Consider the following 14,321-nt stretch of genomic DNA (forward strand, 5'->3'; position numbering starts at 1 on the left):
ATTAAGTAAATGCTAAGTCTCTTTTACCATATTACTATATTTCACCCTATTTTAATACAAATAAAGCAGTGGGGAATAGTAGAGAATAGGATGTCAGAATACATCTCTTATTCATCTTTGTATCCAATCACATAGCACAGACTCCCAATTTGTATGAATTTTTAAATGTAAGAAATCTGGGTTCCAGTTCTAGATGTTAATTGTTGTGTTCAGGTAATTTATAACCTTTCTGGATCTGTTTCCCCTAAGATTAAGGGTGAGGGTTCAATGATCTCTAAGTGGGAGGTCTACAAGGTGGGGGCAGGTACCCTAGATGCTGCACAAAACAACTCACAGACAAGGGTAGGGAGAAAATATCAGAACTCTATTTATACTTATATTTAATCCAATCTTTTTAAATTTGTATTTTTCATGTTTTTCTAATGTGCATAAACTAGAGTAATACATGTTTAAAATTTACAAATAACTAGTTACAAATTGGAGAACAAATACTTAAATACTTTTTTATTGACAGCAGTATGTGATCAACAAAGTCTAGACACTACTGCCCTGGTAAGGTACTTTCCCAATTATTACATTTCATGGTTCTGTGAATAAATGTCTTTTAACATAGAACATGCTATAAACTATTCATGGAACTACAAGAAGGTCAGCCATGTGGTTTATTAACATTAATACATTAAAAAGAACATACAGCTCTAATCAATGTGGGAGAAACTGAAGTAAAATATATTTTTTCTGTAAATCCTTAACAATGAGAAGAAACAAAAACATTCAAGGTCTAAGTGTAGAAGAATTTTATACCTTGCTGAAGTTGTTTGGTAAGATCCTTGACACTAGAGGCATGTTTACGTCTTTGAGTTACTAACTCATCTTTTAATTCTTCAACCTGGGTACTCAATGCTTTAACTTCGGTTTGTCTACAAGTGAGTTCAGCTTGCAGAGTCTGGACTTCCTCTTTTCGCAGTTCTTCTTCTTTTAACAATCTACTTTCCTAAATATTAAATACGATAAAAAATACCAACTTTAATATCTGTTTCAATTACTGCTCACAGTTTAAAACCTTAAAAATACAAGGTCTTTCACAGTAAATTCTTCTGTCATCACTCCTTATCAGGTTTTGTTTACTGAGCTCCTCAAATTCTTTATACAGTAACGCAGGGGGATATATTAATGCATCTGCCACTCTATACATGTAAAACAACATGTGATACAGGTCTCTGTATTTTTTTTTTCAGGTCTCTATGTCTGGACTAAAGTCTCAAATAATTTTTATGAGTAACCTGAAGATACTCTCACTACGTGGAAATATTAAACCATTTTTAAGCTATAAGAATATAGAAATTTAAAGCCCTTTTAAGAAATATATAGTAAATCCAGTTAGGAATGACAAAAACCCTGGTTTTCTTACTTTCAGAAGTGAAGTATTTCTTCCTAACCATGTTAGGGAAACATTTTTATTATAAACTGCATAAGATGAAAGGAAAAACTGACATTTCTCATAGGATTTGAAATTATCAGAAAGTCAGTGCCAAAAAAAAGAGTTTAATCAACTACCATTAAGTTTATGCTTTTAGGGAAATTTAATTTGTGCTTCTTGCTATGTTGCTTTAAAAGTTAAATGTACACTTATACTTACCAAATTAATATTTGTCTGTTTCATGTGTTCACATTGGCTTTGTAACTGACTTTCACTACAGGAAAGTTTATCAAACTGTGACTGCAAAGAATTGGATTCAGACTGAAGTTGTGCATTCTTACTAGTGAGCTTTTCTGTAAACAGTAGTAGCTCAGATTCTCTTTTCCTACTGCCTTCGATGTCTTTTTGTAGGTCATTAATCAAAGAATTAAGACTCTCCACTTCTTCCTTCAAATTTTCAATTTCTTGTTTACCTCTAAAAAACAAAGTTTATATTTAAGAAAAAAATTAAACTACTAAAAGACATTAATGGTCTGAGCATTTTCATTGAATGAAATGTTTTATGAAGGTACTTTTATTCATCCATCCAAATATTTATTTGGATTACTATGCATGCCTAATATATGCTAGGAACTAAGAGCTGGGAATATACATAAGCAAGACTGACATGGCCCCTGCTTTCAAAGAGCTTTTAGGCAAGTAGTGTGAAAAACCATTTTTGATGATGAAAGCACAGAGTGGGTCACCTAAGCTAGTGTAAGTGATGAGTAAACTAATATTTAAAGGGTTAGCAAACTTTTCCTATAAAAGGCCCACACAGTAAACAATGTAGGCTTCTGGAGCATATGGCCTTTGTTGCAACTGTTTAACTCTGCCACTGTAGTGTGAAAGCAGCCACACATAATACATAAAGGAATGAGAGTGGCTATGTTCCCCAAAAAAAGTTTATTGACAAACAGAGGCAGTGAGCTGGATTTGGCTTCTGGGCCATAGTTAGCTAATTCCTGAGCTAAAGGAAAAGTAACAGTGAGTAGGAAAACCAAATATGTTCCAGGTAGAGGAAAGAGTATGTGCAAAGCTGGGAAGGGAACAAGAGAATGACTTCTTGTTGGTACTAACAAACAGATGTTCAATACTGATGAGGATAAGGACAGTACTACATCCTAGCACTTAACACAGGGCTCGGCACCTAGGAGACAATTAATTAACATTTGTTAACCAACTATTGCTGAAATACAGAATAAAGAAGGAGAAGGCACAGAGGGAGAAGCAAGGTTACTAATGATCTTCCAAGCCATGTTAAGCCATCTGAACTCACTAGGCAATCCTTGAGGCAATGGGAAATCATTGAGAGGTTTGAGATTTCCTTTTTAAAAAAGATTATGCTAACCACAGTGTAGGAAACAGACTAAAAGGGAAGTAAGCAAAAAAACAAAACAGTTTGGAAGCCGTGGCAGTTTGCCAGATGAGAGCTGATAATGGCTTGGACAATGGTAGTAGCAGTGGGGATGTAAACAGGAAATGGACTTGAAAGATATGAAAGAGTTGGCAGCAAAAATATTTTGTGACTGGTTACATGTGTGAGGGAAAGGAAAGAAGAGCCAAGGGTAACCCCCAGGTTCCTGGGTTGGAAAATCATGTGGATGTCACACTCATCATTCATCTCAGGAACATCAGAGAAGCATATTTGTGGACAAGATATATGAATCAGTATTGGACATATTATAAGTTTGAGGTGTCTTTGATACTTGTGTATCTGGAGCTCAGCAAAAAGGGCTGACGATAATTAACTTGAAGGTCCTGCAGCATACTACTGGAAGAGTTAGGATCACCCAGGGTTATAATAAAATAAGAACAAAAAACAGCTTTATGACATAAAGAGAAGGCTGCCATGGAGACAGAAAAGATTGGCCAGAAAGTGGGGAGGAACACCAGGAAAGCACAAGGAAATGAAGCCAAAAGAACGGAGCATGTCAAGAAAGGTAATGGGCTTAGTGTGTCCATACTGAAAATTCAAGCAAGGCTTAACCTGGGAAGTATCTACTATATTTAAGGATGCATTAGCAGTTTGTAATGGAATGCTGGGGAATAAGAATAAATGGAGAGGAACAGAAGAACAAAGCATGTGAAGAAATGGAGAACGAGCATAGATGATTCTATAAAGACATTTCTGGTTGTGAAGAAAGGGAGAAAGGAGATCATAGGAGTTTTGATGTCTTTAAGATATAATATTTAAACATAGAAAGAAGAAAAGTCAGTAAAAAGAGGGAGGTAAGAGATCAAGGATAAAGAAGGAATAATAAGGAAGTCCCTGAGAAGGCAGAAGAGCATGGGATCCACAGGAGGAGTAGAGACCACAATTTGATTCAGAAAGAATAGGAACATTTCTTCCATAATAACAGAAGGAAAAGAAAAATGACTGCAGATGCAAGCAAGTTCATAGGACTGATAGCAAGAGGTTGAGAGAAGTGTCACCTGAGAGCTCCCTTTTTTTCTGTGAAGTAAAAGGTAATCGCCTGACAAGAGTAAAGAGCAAGGTGAGAGGGAAGATCAGAAGTGTGAAGAAAGCAGTAAGGTTGGAATAATGCTAAGAAGATGGGGAGAAGGCTCTGACTAAGGACATACGGTAGGACTGGAGGTGCATTAGTATTCCCAGTTGAGGTTGCTAACCATGAATTTATAGCAGCACCAATCTGGATGACGTTGAGATTTCTTCAGCAACACTCAGCAGCCTGTTGGTAGGGTATGAAAAAGAAGGTATTTGATCCAGCCTGAATCCAGGCTCTCTCAGGTAATGTCGTAAGTAGAATTTAGCTAAATGGTTTTATAAGAAGCCAAGGAATAGGACTTCCCTGGTGGTGCAGTGGTTAAGAATCCGCCTGCCAATGCAGGGGACACAGGTTCGAGCCCTGCTCTGGGAAGATCCCACACGCCGCGGAGCAACTAAGCCTGTGCGCCACAACTACTGAGCCTGAACTCTAGAGCCCAGGAGCCACAACCACTGAGTCCATGCGCCACAACTACTGAAGTCCGCAGTAGCCTAGAGCCCGTGCTCTGCAACAAGAGAAGCCACCACAATGAGAAGCACGCGCACCGCAACAAAGAGTAGCTCCTGCTCACCGCAACTAGAGAAAGCCCGTGCGTAGCAACAAAGACCCAAAGCAGCCCCCCAAAAATAAATAAAATAAATTTATTAAAAAAAAAGAAAAGAAGCCAAGGAATAACGTTACCTCCTGACCTTGAGCTACATACGTGCAAAGATATAGACACAGATACATATCTACCTTTTAGAAGAAAAACTACTGTGTATAAGTAATAGAATTTGAAAGCTAAGGAACGGATAGAAACCTGCAATCCATTCTGTCTTATGAATAACTACTGCCAATGTTTAGGGAATATAAACTTTGAGTTTTAGAAGCCGTGATGGGAACTCCAAAGATAACCCAAAATAAGTTCAAATGAAGACAGGAATTAAAAATTTTTTATCTAGTAAAATATAAAATTATTCTTATTTAGTGCACCAATTGCATTTAAAACCAGAAATGGGATAGAATCAAAAAGCCTGTTGATTAGCATAAACAGAAGTTGCTCATTTTATACCTTTGATGCTGCTCCTGTATCTGATCTGCAATTTTCACTTTGTCCAATAAATTCTGAATTTCAGCTTTTTGGCGATTAATAATTTCTTTATATTTTGATAGTTCATCTTCTGTTCTCAATCGTTCATCTTCTAGACATTTTACCTATCAAATAATCATAATCAAGTTAAACTACAAACAATATTTTCTTGTTCTTTATTAGCTATTTCAGACAGTGGTTATATATTAATAATCTAAGCTAAATTCTGAAGCAATAATAATTAACATGAAGAAAATATAATAGGAAGTTAACAGTCTTGGGTTTCAGTGTCAGATTTCTCATGATTTAGTCATGGGAGTGTTAGCATGCCACTTCATTTTTGCTGAATCTCCACTTTCTCATCTGAAAAGAGGATGTACCTTCCCTGTCTACCTCAAAGTACTGGCATGAAGAACAAATAGAAAGGTACATGAAAGACACTTTAAAAATTATTAAGTGATCGCAAATTCAAGGTGGTTACCTAAAAGCCTATTTCTAAATAAATGAAAGACATATAATGATAACATATTTCACACTTAATTAAAAGGGAAAATATTATTACAATGAGAACCATAACATTGGAAAATATTTAAGAGGTTGTTAGAAATTAAAACTGTATACAAGGGACTTCCCTGGTGGTCCAGTGGTTAAGAATCCACCTTCCAATGCAGGGGATGTGGGTTCGATCCCTGGTCGGGGAACTAGGATCCCCCATGCCGCAGGGCACCTAAGCCCGTGCACCACAACTACTTAGCCTGCGTGCTCTAGAGCTCACGTGCCACAACTAAGAGAGCCCGCGTGCTGCAACTACTGAGCCCACATGCCACAAGTAGAGAGAAGCCTTCGCGCCGCAACGAAGAGCCCACGTGCCACAACAGAAGATCCTGCATGATGCAACGAAGATCCTGTGTGCCGCAACTAAGACCCAACGCAGTCAAATAAATAAATAAATAAATAAATAAGCAAACATTAAAAAAAAACAACTGTATACAAGACTATTAAATATACCTAGGAGAAACGTAAAGGCTTTCTATTATTTTCTTTCTTCTTTTCTTTTTTCATTAATTAATTAATTAATCAATTAATTAATTTTTGGCTGCATTGGGTCTTCATTGCTGCGTGCAGGCTTTCTCTACTTTCTCTAGTTGCAGCAAGCGGGGCTACTCTTCGTTGCGGTGCGCAGGCTTCTCATTGTGGTGGCGTCTCTTTGTTGCGGAGCACAGGCTCTAGGCACGCAGGCTCAGTAGTTGTGGCACGCAGGCTCAGTAGTTGTGGCTCACGGGCTCTAGAGCACAGGCTCAGCAGCTGTGGCGCACGGGCTTAGTTGCTCTGCGGCATGTGGGATCTTCCCAGTCCAGGGCTCGAATCTGTGTCCCCTGCATTGGCAGGCGGATTCTTAACCACTGCGCCACCAGGGCAGTCCCTATTATTTTCTGACACAGCTCTAAAGCCCATGTAACAGAGGACCAAGGATAACTTACAGATAAAGCAAATGTGCTGTGAAACAGGAATGTTTGGCAAACACTTTAAAGGGACTGAAATGGAAGACACTTTTATTTCTCTAAGAGTCAATTTTGTTGCTAGGGAATTGACATGCTACTCTTTGATTCTGGAATATTTCTATATAAATATCCTTTCCCCAAGATTTAAAAATCAGAATGAGTACAAAATTAAAGATATTTACCCTTCCTCTGGAGTCATGACTAAAGACTGAATTACCTTTGTTCTCAGTGTTCGTAGCTCATCCATGCCCTCCTTAAATGTCCTCTTCAGATCTTCTAGTTCCTTTATTTTGGCATGATGCATCTTTAAAAAAGTTTAAAAGAAACCACAAATCATTATACGCTAAACCAGATCTAAAATTTATTACTTGCTCCTTCCAGAAGGCCTTAAAAGTAGCTGGCAATAAGTACTTGTTGTTTCTCTCCTCTATATTATACCATCCAAGGTATACAAAGAACAAAGCTACTCACTTCTAGCTGGTCAGATTTTTCTTGCATTTGTTTTTCAAGTTCTCCTTTTGTGACTCTGAGCTTGGCATCAAGTTCATTTGATTTAATTTCTTCTGATTCCTAATGGGAAAGAAATGACAAAAGTATGACAATTTTTAAAGTTTTACGTTTTGAAATGTGAAGAAGGCTTTTGCAATTAAGTTTCCTCATTGTGGCATACATAGCTCATGTATGTAAAATTGATGACTGTATTCAAAGATTTTAAATATGTCAATTTTGCACCAACTAGAAGAGCATACTTAACATATATAACATCATAGAGTGGGCTTTTTTTTTTAAGTTATACCTTTTCTTGTACTCTTCATTCTTCTAACGTTTTCTAGTGTTTTTATTTGGTTAAAAACTTCTCTAGTAAGATCTCGATTTAAGCTGCAAGTACTTTAACATAGGAAATAGCCCGTATTTAATTTAGCTGCCCTACCAAATCTATTCCACACTTCGAATATTGTAGATACAAAAATTTATGAGAGTACTGATATCTGGCATAATTTGTTACTAATCTATTCAAAAATTTAAGCATACCTGATATGTTTTTATCATATCCTGACAATTTTTCCGAATTTGATCTGCTTCTTCCTTTGCTTGAGTTAATTTTGTTGTTGTTTCTTTGAGTTTATCTTTGGTTTCCTGCATTGACAAAAAGACAATGTGAGATGACAGAAAATATATATTGGTCTCTGTCCCCAGTTCCTGGCACAGAGCTCCTAAAACCCTTGTAATTTTTTAAGTGATAAAAACATTAGGAGCATCTCTTGTTCTAATACTGGTCTTTAACCTCTGTTCCTGTCACAGAGCTCCTGAAATCCTCATAATTTCCCAAGTGACAGGAGTGTCTTTTGTTCTAATGAGGTGACTCTGACTGGACTCCTGGATGGCTTCTGGATGACAGCTGGTCCCCAGAAAGACCAAGCCATGGTTAGAAGCCTGGAATTTTCAACCCTGTCCCCCATTCCCTTGAGAAGGCAGAAGGGTAAAAATGGAGTTAATGATCAATCTCAAGCCTATGTGATGAAGCCTCCGCAGAAAAACAAAAGTATGAGGCTTGGGGAGCTTCCAGATGGTGCACACATCCAATATCGGGAAGGTGACACACCCTAACTCCAGAGGGACAGAAGCTCCTGCACTTGGGACCTTCCCAGACCTCACCTTATGTATCTCTTTATCTGACTGTTCATCTGACCCTTTTTAATGTCCTTTAATAAACTGGTAAAGGTATGTAACTGTACTCATTCCCCGAGTTCTGTGTGGTACTGTAGCAAATTTTTGAACCCAAGGCGGGGGGGTTGTTAGAACCTCCAATCTATAGCCAGTTGATCAGACGCACAGGTGATAACCTGGGCTTGGGACTGGTGCCTGAAGTGGGAGGTGGGGGAAGTCTTGTAGAATTGAGCCTTTAACCTGTGGGATCTGACACTATCTCCGGATCGATAGTGTCAAAACTGAGTTAAGTTGTAGGCCACTCAGCTGGTATCACAGAGAATTGCTTGTTGTGGGGAAAAGCCTTCACACATTGGTAACCAGAAGTGACAGAAGTGAAGTGTTCCGTGTAAAAGTAAGACAGACACAAAGGGAAGAAACCCACAGTAGGGAGAACTGGATTTTTCCCTACACTGAAGGAAAACTGGGTTTCTCCTTTACAGACAGCAACAAGGTTGGCATAGTGATGTGATGAATGGTGAGAATAATGACCAGACAGTAGAGAAAGTTCTTGTCTTAGCACTGCCACTGGAGTCAGATACTATTCTAGTAATAACATTTTATGCTTCTGACAAAAAACTAAATGTGGCCTGAACAGTTAATTGATAGTCATTAAATAAAGTTAAATTTGATAGAGTTTTCATCAAATCACTAGAAGTTACTAACCTGAAAAGACAAAAAGAGCAAAGTGTTTAAGCAGTTCTTTGTAGACCCACATAAAAGACAATTCTTTGGTTTATGGCTAAGGTATCTATTCAAAACTTTTTTACAGATTCATGCTGCAATTTGGTTTCTGTTCCCAACTACTCTCCTAAAATAACAATTCTGAAGGTCTGCAGGGACTACTTTCTCATCAAATCCAATTGCTTTTTCTCATTTCTTATTCTTGACTTACCTGTTCCAGTTCTGATCACTCCTGACTCTTTGAATAGCCTTCCTATGTTTACAAGACAACATACTCCTGTTTTTGCCCACTTCATCATTGCCTTCGCTGTCTCCTTGACTAGCTAGACTTCCTGTGGTGACTGTCCCAGTACAGCCCTAACCTGTAGCTCCAACGTTCTCCTTCAGAGTACCCATCCAGTCCCATAATTTGGGCTATCATGTGGATTTCAAATGAGAGTTTAGGTATCATCTCCTCCTAGTAGCTTCCCTTCAGAAAGGGGCAGAAGCTGCTATTCTGCCTTCCCATAGATAGAATCCAGGGAATTCCTAGATTGTAACACCTGATACATTGTCCAGTAGCTTACATGCTTCCCCCATTGAGGATACAGCTTCTGGATAACACCTAGCTCAGCAGTTGCCACATATTAATTGTTCACGTAATAAATGTTGAATTAACGAAGGAATACCTAACATAAACCTTGTGTCTAGTTAGGCTGGTTTTCCCAAACACCAAATATTCATCTCCCTTTTCTCTCTTATCTTGCTGTTCCTCCACTTGGAATGCCTTTCCTGTCATCTCTTAATGTAAACTGCATCTATCCTTCACACACCGCTTCTTATACGTCATTTTGTTTTTGGATAAACCTACCACACACTTAAGTGCCTACTTACATACTTTCAGTTGCAGGTCTTTTAAAAATAATTTGACTTACATTAAAACTGTGTTATTTTTAAAATATAAACATTTGAAGGCTTTTTCAAACATTGTTTTTTTTTCAAACATTGTTTTTTAAAATATGAGAATATTAGCTCAACAAGAAGGAGGAGAGAGGGAGAGAGAACAGAACTTTATCTGTTTTCTCCCCCACTTCTATATCATCAATAACTAAAACAGAGCCTGATACATAGTAGGTACTCACTTCATTTATTCAAAACATAGCAATTGAGAGATTCCTGTGTCAAATACAATTTTAAATGGTTTGTAGCCCTGTGTGAGCCCTAAGGATTGTTGCCCCTACTCCTTCTGGCAGTTCTTTCTCTGCCCATATAGTTTCCTAACACTCATTTGCTGATCAGCGATTAGGTCAGAAACCTACCATTCTCTAACCTATCTTTGACCACTGTCAACACAGACACCTCTCCCTACAGTTTTCTCTGATATTATAATGTACAAATATCCAAAGGTTAACAGTTCTACCAACTTAGGATTATTTAAAGAGATGCCAATGATAATTTAAACAATATCATTAAGCCTATTTTTGAAAATGTGGTAACTGTTATAAATAACATGGCTTTGTTTAAATAATATTTCAAAGTTGTTTTTTTTTTACTTCACATTCTATCATCTTCAGATTTTTATTACTGCTTATACCAGTTCAGTTAGTGCTTAAAATTATGGCATCAGGTACCAGCCTTTATCACCACTTTTTATTATATTGTTTAATAATATGATATTCATTATACACAATACCAACAGAATTATATTCATAATAAACAGATAAGGAAACTTTTCTTTATTATGTTTATATTTAAATAAAAATTCATATTTCTTGATTATAAGAATTGTATCACTAATAATTTTTTAAGAATTTCCAGAGTTTACTTTCAATTTTGATAACCTACATATTCTCCTCTTCCCCCTGAACCTGACAATGTTTAATATAAAATACAGCACACTAAAAATGCTTAAAGAACAAAGTCATTGGGGGGTTAAAAACAATGAATGATAAAACAACATTCTATCCAATTTAATATGTCAATCATGCAAGGAAATATCTTTTCACAATCACCAAATATTCAGGCCCAAGCTATCCTACAGGAGTCACTAAGCTTTATGCCTCATTAATAACTATTACTGCACGTGCTCTTAAAGCTGATTCTAATAATTTTTCCACTGTATTACAGTACTCACCTTGTGTGAATCCATTTCTGCTTTTAATTTGTTTTGTGCCCATTTTACTTTAATGATGTGAGAGTTGATATCTTCCTTTAATTTGTCTATTTCTCTGACGAGTCTAGTAGTTTCACCTTCCTAAAATAATATCACTAGGTCATATTTTTCATTTAAACAACCAACCAATCATTTGTGTATCTTTTATATCTCAAGATAATCAATGCAATAACACTATAATTCAGGGCTAGCACATTATGGCCTATAAACTGACTTAAAGTTCAAATCATAAGAGGACAGTAAAAGCCTAAAACCAATTAATAGACATAAGATGATTAACATTTATATTTTAACCAACTAGTACGCTGTGAGTATAAGCATACCTTTCTGATTCTTCTCAACTGGCTGACAGTAAGGTGAAATATGAATTAAATTGGTTTTGCCAGAATTCTTGAGAACAATGACAACATTCCTGAACTAAAAGTTAATTAATAAAAAATAACATTGATTACCAAGAAATGATAACCTACTGGACACAAGACCACGCCATGAGGATGCTAGTTAATAGCAAGGACTCTGAATAGCACACTAATTAAATCTCCTTGGACAGCATGTAAGAACATGTTTTTCTACAAGTAAAATATAAATTCTATTCTATGATGTGTAAGTGTTACATTAAGATTCTGGTCAAAGTATACTTCTGGCTCAAAAACTACTCACATTTTGACACACCATCTATATCTTTTACTAAAATAAAATCTTCCTTTGAAGCACAAAGTCATTTCTTCAACATGCAGATTTTAAAAGAAAGTTTTTAAAAAGATCTGTCTAATAAACAACGTGTCAGTTTCTCATCTTTTCATAGGAAAAACTTTCTGCAGCTAAGTAACAAGATATTGGAATTATTAAAGCATTCACATTCTTTGAAGGTAAACTAAGAAAAACAACTTTATGTTTAACAGTGGTTTAACCATGTTAAGTTATGATTATCTGATTAAATAAGGAAAAGCAAAGAGAATAAGCTTCAAATAAGATACAATATCAAAAGTTATACCTTTGTTTCATACAGCTGGTGCAACCGTCCTTTCTCCTGAGAAAGTTGCTTAATTTTGTTAGTGTTTTTCTCATATTCTTTGTTTGCATCTCTAAGTTTTTTTTCAAGTATCTCTTTTTCCTTTCGAAGGTCTAAAGATTCCTTCTCACCTCTTACATACTTCATTACCATTGCTTCTTTTTCCTGGCGTGCCTCCTCACATTTCTTGTTGGCCTTTGAAAAAAATATCTAGCATTAATAAAACATATTTTTCAAATAAAAATTAATTAAAACAAATAACATTTTCCTATAATATCACCAATGTATTTTTTGGTCTTTTACACAAGATTTTCAGGACCTGTGTCATGAAATTTTAAAAAAGAGAAATGATACAATGAACAAATTAATATCACTAATATTTGCTTCTTCCCTTTCCTATTCCTCTTCCTTTAGCTAATATGGTTGCTGTTTTCTGTTTACTCCTTCAGATCACTTTTCCACTCTTTCCCAGCCCACCCTGTGCTCTGGGAAAGTGACCATCAGGGACCATATCAACAAGTTTCTTTGCCCTCATACTTCCAGTTGGGTTTGGCCAACAGGAGGCACTAAGCAGAAGATTAGGAGGGTAGGCAGAGAATGAGATCTGGCTCCTCCAGAATCACACACTGTTCCTGTCAGATGACCTCTCTATGCAACTACCTTCTCTGGGTTGTACTACCTGCACCGTTTCCTTATTCCTTTAGCCCAAAGAGTGATAATGGCTCCTCCAGCAGCCCCAAGATCCTGCATTTTCCCAGGCTGGACTCCCTAAATCTCACCCATACCTTTGTAAAGAGTCCTTTCATGAAATTCTCCCCAAATCACCAGCTTCTGTTTTCTGTCAGGATCCTGACTCTATGGCTGACAATTTCTAAAATCTATAATCTTAGCTCCCTCACAAAAAAGTAAGTAATATGCTAATTAGTGATCGCTGAGTTCCTCTGTATGAAAAGTATTTGGCATTTTAATAAGAAATACCTAATTGGATTAGGTGTGACATCTATCTATATACTAACTTAAAATTCTCTGTAACTATAAGCTGGTACTCCATACTGTGAAATTTCATACAATGAAAACTTCTACAGATAGCCCTTCATTTAAGTAAATTCATAGTTTGCAAATATGATGAAGCACATACTTATTTTACAGAAGATGGATCCTTAAACTTTAAGGATCTTCAATGGCATCTAGTGGTAAACTCCAACTAATACTATAACTGAATTGAAGTAGGTTTAGCATTAGGATAATGTGGGAAAACCTCCTATGCTCTGATGAAAAGTGACTGACAAAAAATGTTTCATGAAGTTCTGCTACAGCTGATAAGCACATCTAGTAACCACTCAAAATACTATACATATAAGCACTTTGAAAAATCATCCAATTGGGATTTTTTTCCCCCCATTGAAATAGCCTACTAATTTTCAAGAGAAATTAAAGAAAACACTGGAATAGGGATGGCAGAGATCCCTGAGGATTTGATGACATGCTTGTGGACAAATGATTGACAAAACCGTGATGGAACTGGCTGACAGAATTAGCTAGATTTTTAGATAATTGAATAACTGTACTGAGAAAAAGTCAACTAATGGTAATGTCAACTTTAAAAGAAGTCCAGTTCCATGATAACTTAATACTTAGATAATGGATTAGCTTTTGGGAACACAATGAAGAATAAGCCATGGTAAGTCCTGGAAGAGCTCACTACCTAGTAAGAACAACACATAAACGAAGATTATAAAACAAATAATTTCTAGTGGATGAATGTACAAAGTTCTTTGAAAATACAAAAATACTAACAGTCCCTGGGAAGGGTTGGCATGAAGGGTGAAAGATGCTATTTGTACTTGAACTAGGTGCTATACTTGAGCTAGACATTGAAGGATTCAGTAAAGGGATCAGTCAAGGAAAGGAATTCAAGGTAGAGTGGTTATCATGCACAAATGCCTAAAAGTATAAAATAGCATGATACATTTAGAGGACATTAAATTATTCTGTAGTGCTTAAACTTGGTGTGTTGATTGCAGTGGAGAGGAAGTAGTTACAAAACAGAAAAGGAGGTAGAGATCAGATCCTGAAAGGAAGAAGGACTTCTCTTGTCATGCTAATGATTTGAGATTTTATCCTAAAGGCAAAGAGAAGCCAAAGAAGGATTTAATAAAAGGTGTTTTAAATTTTATTAAATTAAATTGTGTTTTAAAAAGACACCTGGTAGCAACATGGAAACTT

At 36.4% G+C, this 14,321-nt stretch overlaps 1 protein-coding gene across 1 annotated transcript in view; it reads right to left on the reverse strand.

Annotated features, from left to right (window-relative positions):
• CCDC186 (coiled-coil domain containing 186) overlaps positions 1 to 14,321 on the reverse strand; it is a 46,496-nt gene that overhangs the window by 8,799 nt on the left and 23,376 nt on the right. Inside the window, exons 5-12 of the mRNA XM_068548608.1 lie at positions 12,078 to 12,290; positions 11,045 to 11,164; positions 7,573 to 7,677; positions 7,012 to 7,110; positions 6,758 to 6,844; positions 5,021 to 5,163; positions 1,640 to 1,895; positions 805 to 994 (exon numbers count right to left, since the gene is read on the reverse strand). Coding sequence (XP_068404709.1) covers positions 805 to 994; positions 1,640 to 1,895; positions 5,021 to 5,163; positions 6,758 to 6,844; positions 7,012 to 7,110; positions 7,573 to 7,677; positions 11,045 to 11,164; positions 12,078 to 12,290 — 1,213 coding nt within the window. The remainder of the gene's footprint in view (positions 1 to 804; positions 995 to 1,639; positions 1,896 to 5,020; positions 5,164 to 6,757; positions 6,845 to 7,011; positions 7,111 to 7,572; positions 7,678 to 11,044; positions 11,165 to 12,077; positions 12,291 to 14,321) is intronic.

This window comes from Eschrichtius robustus, chromosome 7, assembly GCF_028021215.1.
Source record: "Eschrichtius robustus isolate mEscRob2 chromosome 7, mEscRob2.pri, whole genome shotgun sequence".
NCBI classification, from domain to species: domain Eukaryota; kingdom Metazoa; phylum Chordata; class Mammalia; order Artiodactyla; family Eschrichtiidae; genus Eschrichtius; species Eschrichtius robustus.